This window comes from Trematomus bernacchii, unplaced genomic scaffold (genome assembly GCF_902827165.1).
Source record: "Trematomus bernacchii unplaced genomic scaffold, fTreBer1.1, whole genome shotgun sequence".
Classification (NCBI taxonomy): domain Eukaryota; kingdom Metazoa; phylum Chordata; class Actinopteri; order Perciformes; family Nototheniidae; genus Trematomus; species Trematomus bernacchii.
This window is the reverse complement of record NW_022987644.1, coordinates 2401057-2417281: the sequence shown is the minus strand read 5'-3', so window position 1 is coordinate 2417281 and position 16225 is coordinate 2401057. Positions and strand designations below refer to the sequence as shown.

Sequence of the window (16225 nt, the reverse complement as noted above, 5' to 3'; positions counted from 1 at the left end):
ATAGATTAATTTATAATAACATATTATCTAACCCTTCTCTTGCGTTAGGTCATACCCCCCTTCCCATACTATTTTCGGTCAAAATTGACCGGTTTGTTTGTTTGTAGCCTTTATTTATCCAGGTTAAAAAATCCCATTGAGATCAACGATCTCTTTTTCAAGGGAGACCTGCGGTACATTAGTTACACATAAAAACAAACAGAAAACAAAAGGACATCACAACATAATTACAGGGGTATACATTAGCAACCTATTTACATTTACAAGTATCCAATAATATTTCATCCAGTCGTGCTTTAAAACGATGCAAGGGAATCAAAATGCTCAGTTTCAATATTTTTTGCATGGTGTTCCAAGCCAGAGGAGCAGCGCACATAAAAGCTTTAGCACCTAAAACAGTCCTAGCACTTGGCACATGTAATAAAAACACATCCTGTGATCTCAGGCAATAGCTACTTGCCACTCTCCGTGAGATCAAAGAGCAGATATAAGAAGGTAGTTTACCCAGCATGGCTTTGTAGATGAACATGTACCAGTGACTGAGCCTCCGACCAGTAAGTGAAGGCAGACCTGCCTTGGCATACAGGGCACAGTGATGAGTAAGTACTTTACAGTTAGTAACAAATCTCAGAGCACTGTGATAGGCGGCATCTAACCTTTCCAGGCAATGGGCAGGTGCATTCATATATATCAAATCACCATAGTCTAGCAGAGGTAAAAAGGTCACAGTGACTAGCCTTTTCCTGGCTTCAAAAGAGAAACAGGACTTGTTTCTGAAAAAGAAACCTAATCTAACCCTCAGCTTTTTAAGCAGATTAGTGACCTGAAGTTTAAAAGTAAGACAATCATCAAGCCAGATACCAAGGTATTTATAATAGCTAACCACTTGGAGTACTTGTCCTTGCATAGTCACAATATCCAAAGCAGTCTCTGGAGTCTTTTTAGCTTTAGAAAAGAGCATTACCTTGGTTTTCTCAACATTTAAAAGAAGCTTTAGTTCAGAGAGCTGAGTCTGAATAATGTTAAAAACAGCCTGTAATTTAACAACCGCCTCCTTAATGGAGGGACCTGCACAGTACATCACGGTGTCATCCGCATAAAAATGCAAAGTAGCTTCATCCACATTTTCACCTAAACTATTGATGTAGATGGAGAATAAAAGTGGACCTAAAACAGAACCTTGAGGAACACCATTAGCAATGTTCAACCACTCAGAAGACAGCCCATCAAAGTGAACACATTGGGACCTTTCAGAGAGGTAGTTCACAAACCACCCCACTGCATGGCTGGATAAGCCAATACTGAGTAGCCTCTGCTTTAAGATGTGATGATCGACGGTATCAAACGCTTTGGAAAGGTCAATAAATAGAGCTGCACAACTCTGCTTTTTATCTAAAATACTTGTAATGTCATTCACCACTTTCATTGTGGCAGTGATGGTGCTATGTTGCTTTCTGAAGCCTGACTGATGTTTAGACAGGATGTCATTTGTACATAAAAACTCCTTTACCTGTTCACTCACTAGGCGTTCAAGAACCTTAGCCAGAACTGACAATTTCGAGATTGGCCTATAGTTATTTAAAACAGTTGCCTCCCCTCCTTTTAGTAGTGGCAGGACATACGCTGACTTCCATACTTTAGGAATTGCATTTGTGCTGAGGGAGAGGTTAAAAAGAGTAGTGAGAGGTGGAGCAATAAAATCTGCAGCTATCTTTAAAAAGAAAGGTTCTACGTTGTCCGGGCCGGCCGGTTTCTTAGGATCTAACTTAGATAATGCTTCATGAACAACATTTACAGTAAAAGGAGTAAAACTGAAAGGGTTTTCCAGACCACATTGTTCAGAGTCACCGACTGTGGTGTTCACAGAAGCAGAGTTAGTCACAGAATCAAACATAGAACCGCAGGACACAAAATGCTCATTAAAACAATTTAACATAGTAGCCCTGTCCGATATAGAGCCAGATGTTGTGGTAATGCACGGAGGTAGCTCATTTCGGATCTCACCGGTGGATAGCGATTTATGGCTTTCCAAAATTTCCTAGGATTATTTAGGTTTTCTGTAGTAACTGACAAATAGTACTTCGACTTAGCACTTTTGACATGTGAAGTGAAGCTATTTCTTAGCTGCCTAAAACGCAGCCATTCTACCTCTGAGCCTGATTTCCTAGCCTTTGCCCAGGCCTTGTTTCTCTCATGTAGGAGACTGGACAGTTCAGCAGAAAACCAAGGATTGTCTCGTCCCTTTACTCTAAAAGTACGTAGGGGTGCATTTATCTATAATTTCCATAAAACCAAGATAAAAATAAGACCATGCGTGTGTTTTGCACAGTGATATCTCTGGAACCCCTTATCCCATTTTGATGGTTGACATCTCATTTGAACAGTCAAAGCAAGTAGAATCAATGGGTGGCAGACATAATGACACCAGGGGTGAATTTCATGTTATCATTTTGCAGTAAGTTCAAACATAGTGCTTACTGTACATTACTGTATATTATAAAAATGCTTGCCATGTAGGCTGTGTTTACTGGAGATGGAAATGCTTCAGTTGGTGTTGTAGCTGAGATTTTTCCCGTTCCAATGATGTATGGGATGTATTGATTTGATACAAGCAAGTCAGTGTTTCATTGTGTACTTTCAACTAGAGTATATGGTCCGGACCCACCAGTGGGCCCATCAAGTTCAGCGTTCACTGCATTCACTGTGATGAATATAAAATAAGACACTGATACTGTTTTCCTCAATGAACATTTAGAGACAAATAAATATTCAGGGCTCCTCTCTCTCAGGGGCCTCTCCCTCAGGGGCCTCTCCCTCAGGGGCCTCTTCCTCAGGGGCCTCTCCCTCAGGGGCCTCTCCCTCAGGGGCCTCTCCCTCAGGGGCCTCTCCCTCAGGGGCCTCTCCCTCTGGGCCTCTCCCTCAGGGGCCTCTCCCTCAGGGGCCTCTCCCTCAGGGGCCTCTTCCTGGTCTGTTGACTGTTGGTCAGGCTCATAATCTGGATCGCTGTTGTCTTCCATTTCTGAGACATCGTCCTCTATGTCTGGTTCAATCTCCTCTTCATCTGGTTCAAAACATCAGTAATGGAGGGGCATTTACTGCAAGAAAGTGAGAGGTTTTTCTTTCTCGAGGGGCACAGAGCTCGCACCTGTGAGAAGGTGAGAGGTTCCCGTAACTTAGAGTAAATTGTTTTGTCTGGAAGGTGATGGGGGGACATAAGCACAAGAAGTGTGTGTGTGTGTGTGTGTGTGTGTGTGTGTGTGTGTGTGTGTGTGTGTGTGTGTGTGTGTGTGTGTGTGTGTGTGTGTGTGTGTGTGTGTGTGTGTGTGTGTGTGTGTGTGTGTGTGTTTACATTTTGTTTCTTTCTTTCTCTTTTTCAGGCCAAACCAGTGAAGCGAGGCTCGGCCAACGTGTCGTTCGCGGATCTGTCAAAGATCGGCCAGCCGCCCAACACCAACAAGTCCTAGAAGCATCTGAGCTAATTAACAACTGCAGAGTGTAAGTAATATATTTTATAACATTACAAATATAGCAATATTTACATCGAATATGGTTGAAATATACAGTATGTATACCCGTAGAAATAAAATAGGAATAATACAGTATATCAATAGAGTATCTAAGGAATGCAGTGGGGTAGTGTGAGTACAATATGTGCACATTGTACATATGTGCTACATGGTTAAGCTGTACTGAAAAAAACATGTATACAGTATAATAATATTCAATGGTTAGACTAACTGTAGATCTCTCCTGTCAGATAACGTCAGCTCAGTGAGGTAAAGGACTCTCTCAGTGTTTAGATAGTTAACTTTTAGTTAGTTATCTCAGTGGGTCTCAAAACAGTTTGATCACCATTTAAGTAAACAAGTATTTCCGAGGCATATGATCATGTTAAGTTAATAGACATACAATACAAGTCTCTGCCTCACATGATCCCAGGTACACAAGTGCAGTCGCTTTCATTAATAATAACAATAATATACACGTCTAATAATAAAAAGCAAAAAAGCGTAGGAACTGGAAGAAAAGCAAATTAATCCTCTTGAAATAGAACATGTCAAATATGAACATTAATCCTTTCAATTGGCCTATGCATACAAATATGGTACGCTTCAAAATTGTCCTACGTGTTATTCCAGGTTGCAGATAAGCAATTCCCAAGCTCAGATGACAAGCTGTCCCTTGTCACCGAGCAGAGGAACGCGATCCTGGCTGCCTGGAATGCAGTGGAGGACCACGACAAACAGCAGCAGAAGTTCAACCAGCTGTACAGAACGCACTGGGGCAACACCCTGTACTGCCGCACTAAACGGCACAACCTTGTCGATGCTGCTGTGATACAGCGCGTGAAGATGGGCATTCGCTACGCACCAGCACAACAGGACATTAGTGCAATGAACAACAGGCTTATGTACACGCTGGTGAAACTGCTGTGGTTGAAGTCACCACAGGGTTCTCACACTAGCCCTGAGAAGACCACTATCTTGAAGGCGTACGAGAGGATCCAGCACCGGGTTTTGGAGTAGGAGCCAAAGTGTCCGGGTTCAAAAGCTGCCGTCGTGCACGTGCTGTGGCCAAAGTCTTCTGCCCTGTGAAGAGGATGTCTCCATCAAAGGGTCTGGAGAACACAGTCTACAACAGTTACCAACATTTTACAGCTGTTGTTGACGAGTTGGAGCAATGGCCTGTTGCTATGTAAATATTGTAAATAGTAATTTAAATGTTTTTCAACTTGCTGTGTTATCATTTTTATTTTTCATGTTGAGTTTTATATTTATTATATTGTAAATATATGTACATTACATTACATGTTACTTGTTATCCAAAGCGACTTACATACTCAATACTGTGGGCAATCCCCACAGGAGCAATTTGGGGTGAAGTTTATTTTTCATGTCGACTTTTATATTTGATGTATATTGTAAATAGTTTTCATTCATATGTACGTCATTAATGTAAAAAGTGTAAATACTTGTATGTACATTACATTACATGTTACTTGTTAGACGCTTTCATCCAAAGCGACTTACATACTCAATACTGTGGGATGAAGTGTCTTGCCCAGGGACACAACGACATGCTGACTGCAGTGGGGTTTGAACCTGTGCTCCCCTGATCCCAACACCAACGCACTGCGCCACAGCCTCCCTGTACATAATTGTACATCTGATTTGTATCCACTTGAGCTTTTTTACCTGTGTTTATGTTGTTGCTGTTGCCATCCTTTATACTGAATCAATGAAGGTGAATGGTTGCTCAGAAAAAGTCCTAAAGAATCCAACTGGGTTCAATAGCTGGATCATTCCTGTTCTTCTTCTGCAGTGGAGTGAGATCTCGTTGTTGTTGACTTGCATAACAACAAATGTTAGTTTACAAGAAGTCATTGATACCCTAACATTTGATTCATACCTGCTGATGACAAATAAATCCTGGGATCTACAAAAGTGAATGTGTTTCATGCATCTGATTTGTATCCACTTGAGCTTTTTTACCTGTGTTTACCTTAGTTTATGCTGTTGCCATCATTTATACTGAATCAATTAAATATTTTGCCAGAAAGGTCAAACTTTAGGAATACAGAGCAGTTCTTATCATGCCATAACCATAGCCATGGAGGCAGTGCAAATTAAAATATAATATTGGTGACAAAAAACACACAGAGCCATCAGTGCAATTGTTACATTCTAATTTCTCTGATATTGTAGGCGTTAATTATCTATTTATTATATGTAAATACTTTTATGTACATAATTGTATTTATAATTGTACAGAATTTAACTGTAACACTATGGTGTTTTCAATTGAATGCACTTTATACAATAAAGTGGTCAGTGCTACAGTAACAGTGTGTCGTGAAATATGAATTATTAAATGCAATAATGGGGATTAATTTGTTTATCTAAATATAGGGACAAAGGTAGAGTGCCAAATTACTTGCACAGTACACTCAGATGACTTTGCCCAAAAGCAAACATTTAAGTTGCTTGAGTCAGACTCAGAAATATTAAACCACTTTTAAAATCAGACTCTCAAGTCATAAGGAAAACCATAAAGATATCTCACTGAAGAAAAGACACATTTGAATGAAAAAAGCTTTATTTGAATGAGACTTCAATTCAGAAAGACTCTTAAAATATAACTACAGCTCTCAGGACATCAGGAGGAGAAAACAGCTAGCTTGGCTCTCATAGTTTTCCCACACTCTTAAAACCACTATGGTTTTTCTCCTTTGTGAACACGAAGATGTTTTTTGAGAGCACTTGATGTAGTGAACGTTTTCCCACACTCTTCACAGCTGTACGGTTTTTCTCCAGAATGAATACGGTGATGTGTTGTGAGATTACTTGATGTAGTGAACGTTTTCCCACACTCTTCACACCAGTACGGTTTTTCTCCCGTGTGAATACGGTGATGTGTTGTGAGATGACCTGATGTAGTGAAAGTTGTCCCACACTCTTCACAGCTGTACGGTTTTTCTCCCGTGTGAATACGTTGATGTATTTTGAGATCACCTGATGTAGTGAAAGTTGTCCCACACTCTTCACAGCTGTACGGTTTTTCTCCCGTGTGAATACGTTGATGTATTTTGAGAGCACCTGATGTAGTGAAAGTTGTCCCACACTCTTCACAGCTGTACGGTTTTTCTCCCGTGTGAATACGTTGATGTATTTTGAGAGCACTTGATGTAGTGAACGTTTTCCCACACTCTTCACAGCTGTACGGTTTTTCTCCCGTGTGAATACGGTGATGTATTTTGAGATCACCTGATGTAGTGAACGTTTTCCCACACTCTTCACAGCTGTACGGTTTTTCTCCAGAATGAATACGGTGATGTATTTTGAGATGACCTGATGTAGTGAAAGTTGTCCCACACTCTTCACAGCTGTACGGTTTTTCTCCAGAATGAATACGGTGATGTATTTGGAGATGACCTGATGTAGTGAAAGTTGTCCCACACTCTTCACAGCTGTACGGTTTTTCTCCCGTGTGAATACGTTGATGTATTTTGAGAGTATCTGATCTAGTGAAAGTTGTCCCACACTCTTCACAGCTGTACGGTTTTTCTCCAGTATGAATATGCAGATGGCGCTTTAAATCTCCAGATGTTGTAAACGATTTGTCACATTGCTGACAGCTGTGACGTCTCTCTCTTCCTTTCGGTTTCTAGAACAGACGGACAGAGAAAGAGAGAAAGTCAATCTAAAAAGCATGAATACACAAGTTAACACAATAAAAACTCACTTAGTATAAACCTTGAGTTAACAAAATACTACTTATCAACTGTTTGGGTTATATTTGATACAGCAACATTCTAACCACAGTATATTCCAGAGGTGGGGGACTCGAGTCACATGATTTGAGTCGCATATTTTTTGACTTGAGACTTGCTTGACTAACATTGATAAAAAGACTCGACTTGTGTAGGGGTGTAGAGTTATTTGTTCAAGCACCGGATCGGCAAAACAGGAGAGTCTGTGAACCAGTCTGCCTTGACCTATGTATTCATGTCTGACTCTCACAGTATCTGCTGTCCGCAGCTGTTTTATAGAAACACACACACACACACACACACACACACACACACACACACACACACACTTTATGATTTCAGAGCCCCACTCTCCATTGTTGTTAATGTGGAAAATAAAACTCTAGTTTTCATAACCACCGTCTAAACTGGGGTAAACTCGTATGACTTGACTTGCTTGACTCTCACCCCAGTAACTTGGGACTTGCACATGTATGACTTACTCCCACCTCTGGTATACAAGAGACAGAGGGAGACGGCATCCTGTCACCGTCTTCGTCTTGTGTTTTTTTTGGTCTAATTATTGTCTAAACTTTGTCGTGTCTTTATGAAACATCATTTTCAGAGACCATGCTTTTGATCCTGTGGATTACATTTGCCTTCTGCAGACCATGTCTGGCCATACAACTTTCCAAGACACACCTGAGTGACAGCACGAACAGGTATGGCGAGGAGCCCCGGCCTCTACGCTGCTACAGCCGCGAGGCTATGCTAGAGCTACAATGCGATCGGCCTCCTACGAATACACCAAGCCATCTGTGCTCTTCGTTATTGGATGACATCCCTCGGGAGCCGCTTAGAAACACCAGCCGGCCACCACTTCCATCCATCATTCTCACAAACCTGCGCAACAACGTGGACCAGGGCTGAGAGGGCGTCCACCCCGAGAGCGGGGGGGGGGAGGGGGGGGAGGTGGCTCCATCCCTTATAGATACTATCTCTTTACGTTAGTGATGGGAATTCCGGCTCTTTTTAGTGAGTCATTTTACCACAGTTTATCACGGAGCCTCAGTTCACGCGCGAGCTCCGCGCTCATCGCGTCCAAATCGCGCACGTTCCGTGTTGTCCTGTGGCAGGCACCGCCGATGTCGGGGAAACGATCTTCAATACTCCGAAAAGAATCCCACCAGACTCCTTTGCCCCTCCAACAGAGGGATGTCCTTGTCCTTTTCGTCATTTCAAGCGATAAAAACTCTTTTGGACGCCCTCGGCTCGAGTTCAGGGCGTTCCGAGCTGAATAAGGGCGTCAAATGACGGCAAGACGCCCGCCTGGCGGAAACGCTGGAATTAGGAATATATTGTGATGAAGTGCACACTGACCTGAGCTCCAGGGGTCTCCTTGTTCTCCTCCATGCTGCTCTCCTTCTCCAGCTGGGTCTCTGAAATAATCAACACAACTACAGCTGACACAAAACAAGACAACTCAATGCAACCGACAGACACAACAAAACTAATCTACAGCTACTTCGTAGGTTCATAGCAGAGGTGAGAAGTAACTAAGTACATTTACTCAAGTACTGTACTTAAGTACTATTTAGAGGTACTTTTACTTTACTTGAGTATTTCCATTTAATGCTACTTTGTCTGCGACAATAGGAGACAGTAATAAAGCTGCTTCACTGAAGAGGAGAAACTCACAGCTCCAGGACTCTGTCAGTCAGGAGGAGACTAGAAACAACAAGTCAATAAACTGAGGATTCATCCTGTAACATAAAGGAGTTACCTAACAGAAACCAGTATGCTAACGGTAATAAAGAAGAGTTACCGTACTAAAACAATATGCTGAAGGTAAAAAGGGAGCGTTTACTCAAACTAAACGGTATGCATATAACTTATGAGTATACTGTGGGATAAATAATGTTAGAGAAAGTAATTAAGGTATTTCCTCCACCTGAATGAGAATAAAAGACACACACTTATATTGCTTATATTTAGTGTTTTATCACATTATGTGCAGTGCCTTGTCTTATGCTGCTGTGACGTAAACATGTTCCAAATTGATCAATTTAGTCAATGTGATGCTAAGCAGAGGAGAAAATTGTAGAAAGGTCAGATAGTTATTAACGTTACATGCAAATGACTTTAACCATTACGATAAAAAGTTATTATTATTAAATTATTATTAATATAATACAAATATTTAGATATAATTCTTCATAATCTGTGTAGCAACTTACATTCTAATTTACAGCTCACAGTTTGTTCACTTTTATTTCATTAAAATGACTTTATTCACATAGAAAATGACATTAATGGTTGTTTGAACCACGGTTATAACGCTATCTGTGTCATTAACTATCACTAAGTTAACACAGAAAGCAAACATTAGCTAGTGAGACTGTTTAATGTACTCCATGTATACAGTATTTTCTGTATATTGTGTATTCTTTAGATACTCTAGTCATGTGTCCTGTGTGTAAACTTGCTGCTAATGCTTCATTATTATTATATCTTATTGCATCTTTTAAATATGTTTAACTCGTGTAATGCCTGAAAACACTTCTGCTGTGACACAATCATTTCCCAGTTTAAGATAAATCATTATTTAAATAAAGTATATATATTTATATATTTTAATGAGCTAAACCGTCGCTTAGCTTAGCGTTAGCTGCTAACTGAAGAACCCCATTCATTTCAATGGGAAAAATGCTACGTCACGGTGAGTGGCGATGCTAATAAGCTAGTTAGCATATATTTAAAACCATATCTATGGTAAAGAGCACCAACACAACAACTCAAACTGTCTTAAAGACAACTGGTGTAATAAATAACTAACATAAAGTCAGCTGAGCATTACAAATAAACTGTTACTTACCCAGAGCCGAACTAGAATAATAACTGTAGCTGTTAGCCGTTAGCTGTTAGCGATAGCTTTTAGACGATAGCTGTTAGACTTTAGCTGTTAGCCAATAGCTTTTAGACTTTAGCTCTTATCCGATGGCTTTTAGCCTTTATTTAAAGATAATTTGAGACTATTTTTGTCACACATTTTAAGTTTTTTTGTGAGTCTCTTTCTTCCAAGATTACAGCTGTTGTGTTAAATAAGATAACTTCTTGTGAGGGCTACAAGCCTCACAAACGAACACACATCCTAAAGGTTATGCTTTTGTTTACATCAGACATACACAGACACATTGATTTGAAACAGCTTTGTTTTTGCTAGATTGAGTGCACGCAATATTGTTTAAAATATCTATTGTTAATTGTGTTGTGTGTAATCATATTGTCAGTGTCTTACAGCTCACCTTGCTCCTGGCCAAAGGCTGCGCTGATGGAAAACACCTGCCTTCATAGATGTGTCAGCTAATTGGACTACGCCATTCCTCTCAAACCCTGAGGGGTGTTTAAAGAGGCCACTCCATTTAAGCCACCCTTTTTTTAGAGCCTGTCCCCCCTGCACACAACAATGGACTGGCCAGTAGGGCTATACATTCCTGCAGTGTGGAGATGAGGGGGGGTATGTGAGTTGCTCTTGGGCAGAAGAGCACACAGGATGTCACCCATTTTTGTGACGTTTTGTTTATGCGTTAAATGCTAGATTGTGTATGTTTATATCTACACCTTTTTGTTTAAACCTAATTGATTTTATTACCCATCTTAAAACTGTACATATATTGGGTAAATAAAATCCTTATTTTTGCACCTCAATCTGCATTCCTGATTTTTGCGTACCCTGGTCCTTCACACTTCTGATTCCTGATTAACTGTAAACTAAGCTGGTGTAAATACACTTAATGAAACCTCTGCAGGGTTGCGGTCGAATACTCCAAAAAAAAACAGCTCCTAAATTCTAACCCTATGGTCTATTCCTTTACCTCGGAGTGAAACGTCATGGGGTTAAGGGATAGTGGATAGGAGAATTCAAAGGGATTTAGGAGAAGAGACTGCGGTACTTTAGAGAATCCGACTGCACTTTCACTATCCGACGTGTTTATGATGCGCCAGCAGAGGTCATAAATGTGCGCCTGCTGCTGTGGGGAAACTATGGAAACTACCGTTTTCTATACAGCGGACTACAACATGGATGTTTAATAAGAACGAGGGACTACTGTAAACTCATCTAGAGACTCTGCACCGTGCTCTGATGCTGTTGTTTTATGCTTTATGAACGGGGACAACAGAGAAACATATTCTTCATGACCAAAGTTGGAATTGAAATAAAAAAGGAAAGTGAAACTTATGCTCGTCACCCTCTCCCTCCGGTCCTCATTAATACAAATGATCCCAATGCGTATCATACATGCCAACCTTTCCAAATCCAAAAGAGGTAGGTTTGCGCGCGGCAAATGTGCACGCCCAAATTAGGTAATCAGAAGAAATGGAACCCCAGTAATTACATGTATAAACCATGTATTTAACATATATTGCATCATTTTATGCATTTTTCAGAAAAAGTGGTAGTTTGGTAAACAGTGACATCAACGACATGTTTGGTCTGTAAAATGCCCGAAAAGTAAAAGAATGGGAGATAAATATCCCAAAGTCTCCACATTTTATTATATTTTTAATGTGTTTCTGGTCCTCTTTCAGTTGCATTGTTGGAGAAGCCTGTGACATAAGATTTTCAACAACATAATTACTCTGTAGCTATGTTAGTTTGACAATAAAGAACCTTGAACCTTGACATTGTAGATCAGGGGTGCCCAACCTTTTTTGAACCGAGAGCTACTTTTAAAGTTGCCAGTTTGCCGAGATCTACCAGTCCAAATAGAGAGGCGTAGCCATTACTGACAGCCTACTACCAGGTAAATACACACTTCTACTTGTATAAAACTGACCTTTGTACGATTAATACTTCATAAAATACTGCATATCCTTTATCTTACCTCTTTCTAATCTACACACATACAAGTATTTAACTGAAGTTACACAACAGTGTTGTTGATACAGAGTTGGAGTTTATTCACACGTCACATACTACAGTGGGTAATGTTTTCAAGAAACATTGAACAGTGCTGCCACATATGACACAGGAAAAAAAGAAAAGACTCTGAACCCTTTCTTTGCCATTATATAAAAATAGTGTTGCTACAAAAGTATAAATTAGACTTACTAATAAGACAACTCAGATCTGAAGCTACACAGGAATCTGCTGCCAAAGTGCAATAAAAAAGACAAAATTAATAGAATCAAACCCTTTTTTTGTTGCATTTTAGTAGAGTATAAACATAAATGCCTTTAAAATAGGATACAAGCAACACTAGTTTCTTAACCTGAATTGATAATAGACTATAATCAATTTAAACAGAACAGATCTTAAAGTTTGCATTCTTATACCATTTTGTACAATCATTATAATGAATAAGTTCAAACAAACTAAAACGTACAGCTGATTAATAACGGTATCTAACTTGAGTTTTTATTATATCAAAAACCTGTTAAAATGCTACTGTTATTTTTACTGTCTCCAAAAAGCGCGTCGGCAGCCTCCAGGAATGCTTATTTCACAACTTCGCCGTCTTTGACAGACTTCATGTGTTTCGCAAGAACGTGACTGACACGATAAGATGCTATGGTAGCAGCCTTGCTCTTGTTGTTGGGCCTGGTGAAAATGGACTGCTGTGCATTTAGCTGTCCTTTCAGGTCCCTCACCTTTTGGGAGCGTAGGACAGAATTAGGAGGGAATTCCGTCTCGTAGCATTTGTGCACTGTTTTGAAATGCCGCTCCTAAATTACCCTTCTTCGATAAAGCCACGCTCGCATTGCAGATGAGACAGATGGACTTTGAATTGGAATAGATACAAAAATAATCATCCTCCCCACTCGGAGTGAAAATTATATATTTGGGGCTCTTTTGCTTCTGCCATAATTGTGGTCTTGTGTGTGCGGACTGCACAGCAAACTAGTGCCCACTGCCCACCAGCCACGCCCCGATACATGGGGTCACGCCAATCACAAAGCTTTGATGCGTTCAAGTGCATTATTCTGGCACAGGAAGATTATGTTATAGAACATTAACGATAAAACAGAATATTGTTGTTCTATTTTTAGACACATCTCGCGATCGACTGAAACACAGAGGACTGTTTGTATGATGGGATCACAGACACGCTGCAAACGGTGTCCGCCAAAAGTCGAGTCCAGTGTCTATGTAGTGTCATTTTTATTTGTTATAGTTTGGGAAGATTGAAAATCGGTAGGGAGAGTCAGCTAAGTCGGTAGGCGGTAGAAACATGTCAAAAGCGGTAGACTACCGCCCAAATCGGTAGGGTTGGCAGGTATGGCGTATGATTGTATGAAAAGATCTTAAAATCAATACAAATGTATTTATTATAAACGTTAGTCCTTAACATCTATCACTGTGTATATCACCATTCAAACATCTTTTAAAAGTTGAACAAACCCCACACAGCTCAGTAAAGACTGTGAAATGTTGACTTTAATTGATCATTTCAGTCAAAACTAACGTTCATATTTCTCTTTTTGATTATAATACTGATGAACGTTCAAAACAAAGCACTTTGGCAACTTACCACATACGTTTTAAAATGCTTAATAAGCACCGTAACTTTCATGATATCATTTCTCGTTCATAATCGGTTGTTTCCGTGAACGGCCGACTGTTGTGTGACGGCAAATGCCGCGGCCGCAAGGCATTGTGGGGCAGCATTTTCTCCTCTCCTTTCGGTTAGGGAGGTCCAGTGGTTCCTAAGCTAAAGGAGGTTATAAAGGAAGTTTGAAACCTCCTTTCCTTTTAATTTAGAGAATTCGAACGGCACTTATCATGGCTGCCACTGAGGGACTTCCGGGTCATTTCACTCCGTTAGGAAGGTTCCTAAGCTAAATGGACTATTCAAATGCAACCCGGGGCCCGTTCTCATGTCTTCAAATGTCCCTCCTCGACTCCCCTCCTCGACTCCTATCCTCGAGACTTAGTCCCGCCCACAGGAGATGCGAGCGGAGGAGCCGAGTAGGGGAGCCGAGGAGAGAGGAGGGGAAGCAGCAGGCGGTTAGAGAAATGAGAACTCCTCTCCTCTGAGCGGTCATTTTAAAGAGACGTCCATTAATGATGACAGGAGGCACAGCAGCCCTCTGTCTGATGGACAGATGTGTTCATGACGACTTATATATTTACTTTTAATTCATTCACAGTGCGGTATAATGAGACAATAACAGGCTACAGATGCGGACATACACACAGACACACAGACACAGACACACACACACACACACACACGCACACGCACACACACACACACACACACACACACACACACACACACACATATATGTATATATTTATATAAATATATACAATTTTAGAATCAAACAGAGCACTCTCATAATAACGTAACACTATCAGAGACTGGATATATCCCCCCCCCCCCCCCCCTCTGGTCGCTACAATGAGGGAAATAAATGACGGGCCAAAAGTTTTATTTACAAGTATTACAAGTAAGCAGAGGACACCAAACCAACTGAGACCTGTCTGTCCGCTGCATCTACGCACACACTGCACCACACACACCTACACCACACACACGCACCTACAGCTCCTAAAGCATATCATCAGGCTACAGCCGTTGTGTATTTTATTATGTGAAGCACTAAATGGTTTTAGAAAAATATCGACTTTGTTTGTAGATATCTACTAAACTAAAGCAAATAAAGAGAGTAGGCCTGTTATACTGAGTGATATGATATATATTATACACACTGCTCTGCTTTCTGCACGGGCCTCACAGCTGTTCTCACTGTAAACATCGCGTCGCGATGAAAGCAGTTAATACAATAATATCCGGGGGATGCATGCAGAAATGTCATTGGCTGAGATAAGTCCGGCCGTGCGTCACGACTCTTTGAAACATCTCTGTTGCCGGAAATGCATCCACGAAGGAGCCGTGGAGGACCGTGGAGGACCCATCAGTGTATCCTCGGTTATAGCTCCTCCAGAGAGCCTCCTCGACGCTCGATGCTCGGTCCTCAATGTGCATTTAGAGAAATGAGATGTCCTTCAACATGGCGCGCTAAAATTCATTTCCGGGTCACTACCGGAGGACCGAGGAGTCGAGGAGTCGAGGAGGGACATTTGATGATATGAGAAAGGGTCCGGGGTTGCGTTCGAATACTCCAAAAAAACAGCTCCTAAGTTCTAACCCTATCGTCTATTCCTTGACCTCGGAGTGAAACGTCATGGGGTTAAGGGATAGTGGATAGGAGAATTCAAAAGGATTTAGGAGAAGAGACTGCGGTACTTTAGAGAATCCGACTGCACTTTCACTATCCGACGTGTTTATGATGCGCCAGCGGACGTCATAAATGTGCGTCTGCTGCTGTGGGGAAACTATGGCAACTACAGTTTTCTATACAGCGGACTACAACATGGATGTTTAATAAGAACGAGGGACTACTGTAAACTCATCTAGAGACTCTGCACCGTGCTCTGATGCTGTTGTTTTATGCTTTATGAACGGGGACAACAGAGAAACATATTCTTCATGACCAAAGTTGGAATTGAAATAAAAAAGGAAAGTGAAACTTATGCTCGTCACCCTCTCCCTCCGGTCCACATTAATACAAATGATCCCAATACGTATGATTGTATGAAAAGATCTTAAAATCAATACAAATGTATTTATTATAACGGTTAGTCCTTAACATCTATCACTGTGTATATCACCATTCAAACATCTTTTAAAAGTTGAACAAACCCCACACAGCTCAGTAAAGACTGTGAAATGTTGACTTTATTTGATCATTTCAGTAAAAACTAACGTTCATATTTCTCTTTTTAATTATAATACTGATGAACGTTCAAAACAAAGCACTTTGGCAACTTACCACATACGTTTTAAAATGCTTAATAAGCACCGTAACTTTCATGATATCATTTCTCGTTCATAATCGGTTGTTTCCGTGAACGGCCGACTGTTGTGTGACGGCAAATGCTGCGGCCGCAAGGCATTGTGGGGCAGC

General features: G+C 40.8%; 1 protein-coding gene across 1 annotated transcript in view; it reads right to left on the bottom strand.

Annotated features, from left to right (window-relative positions):
- The window catches only part of LOC117485243 (zinc finger protein 420-like), a 30268-nt gene extending 22346 nt beyond the window's left edge, over positions 1-7922 (bottom strand). Inside the window, exons 1-2 of the mRNA XM_034133789.1 lie at positions 7909-7922; positions 6345-7021 (exon numbers count right to left, since the gene is read on the bottom strand). Coding sequence (XP_033989680.1) covers positions 6345-7021; positions 7909-7922 — 691 coding nt within the window. The remainder of the gene's footprint in view (positions 1-6344; positions 7022-7908) is intronic.
- Positions 7923-16225: the final 8303 nt, after the last annotated feature.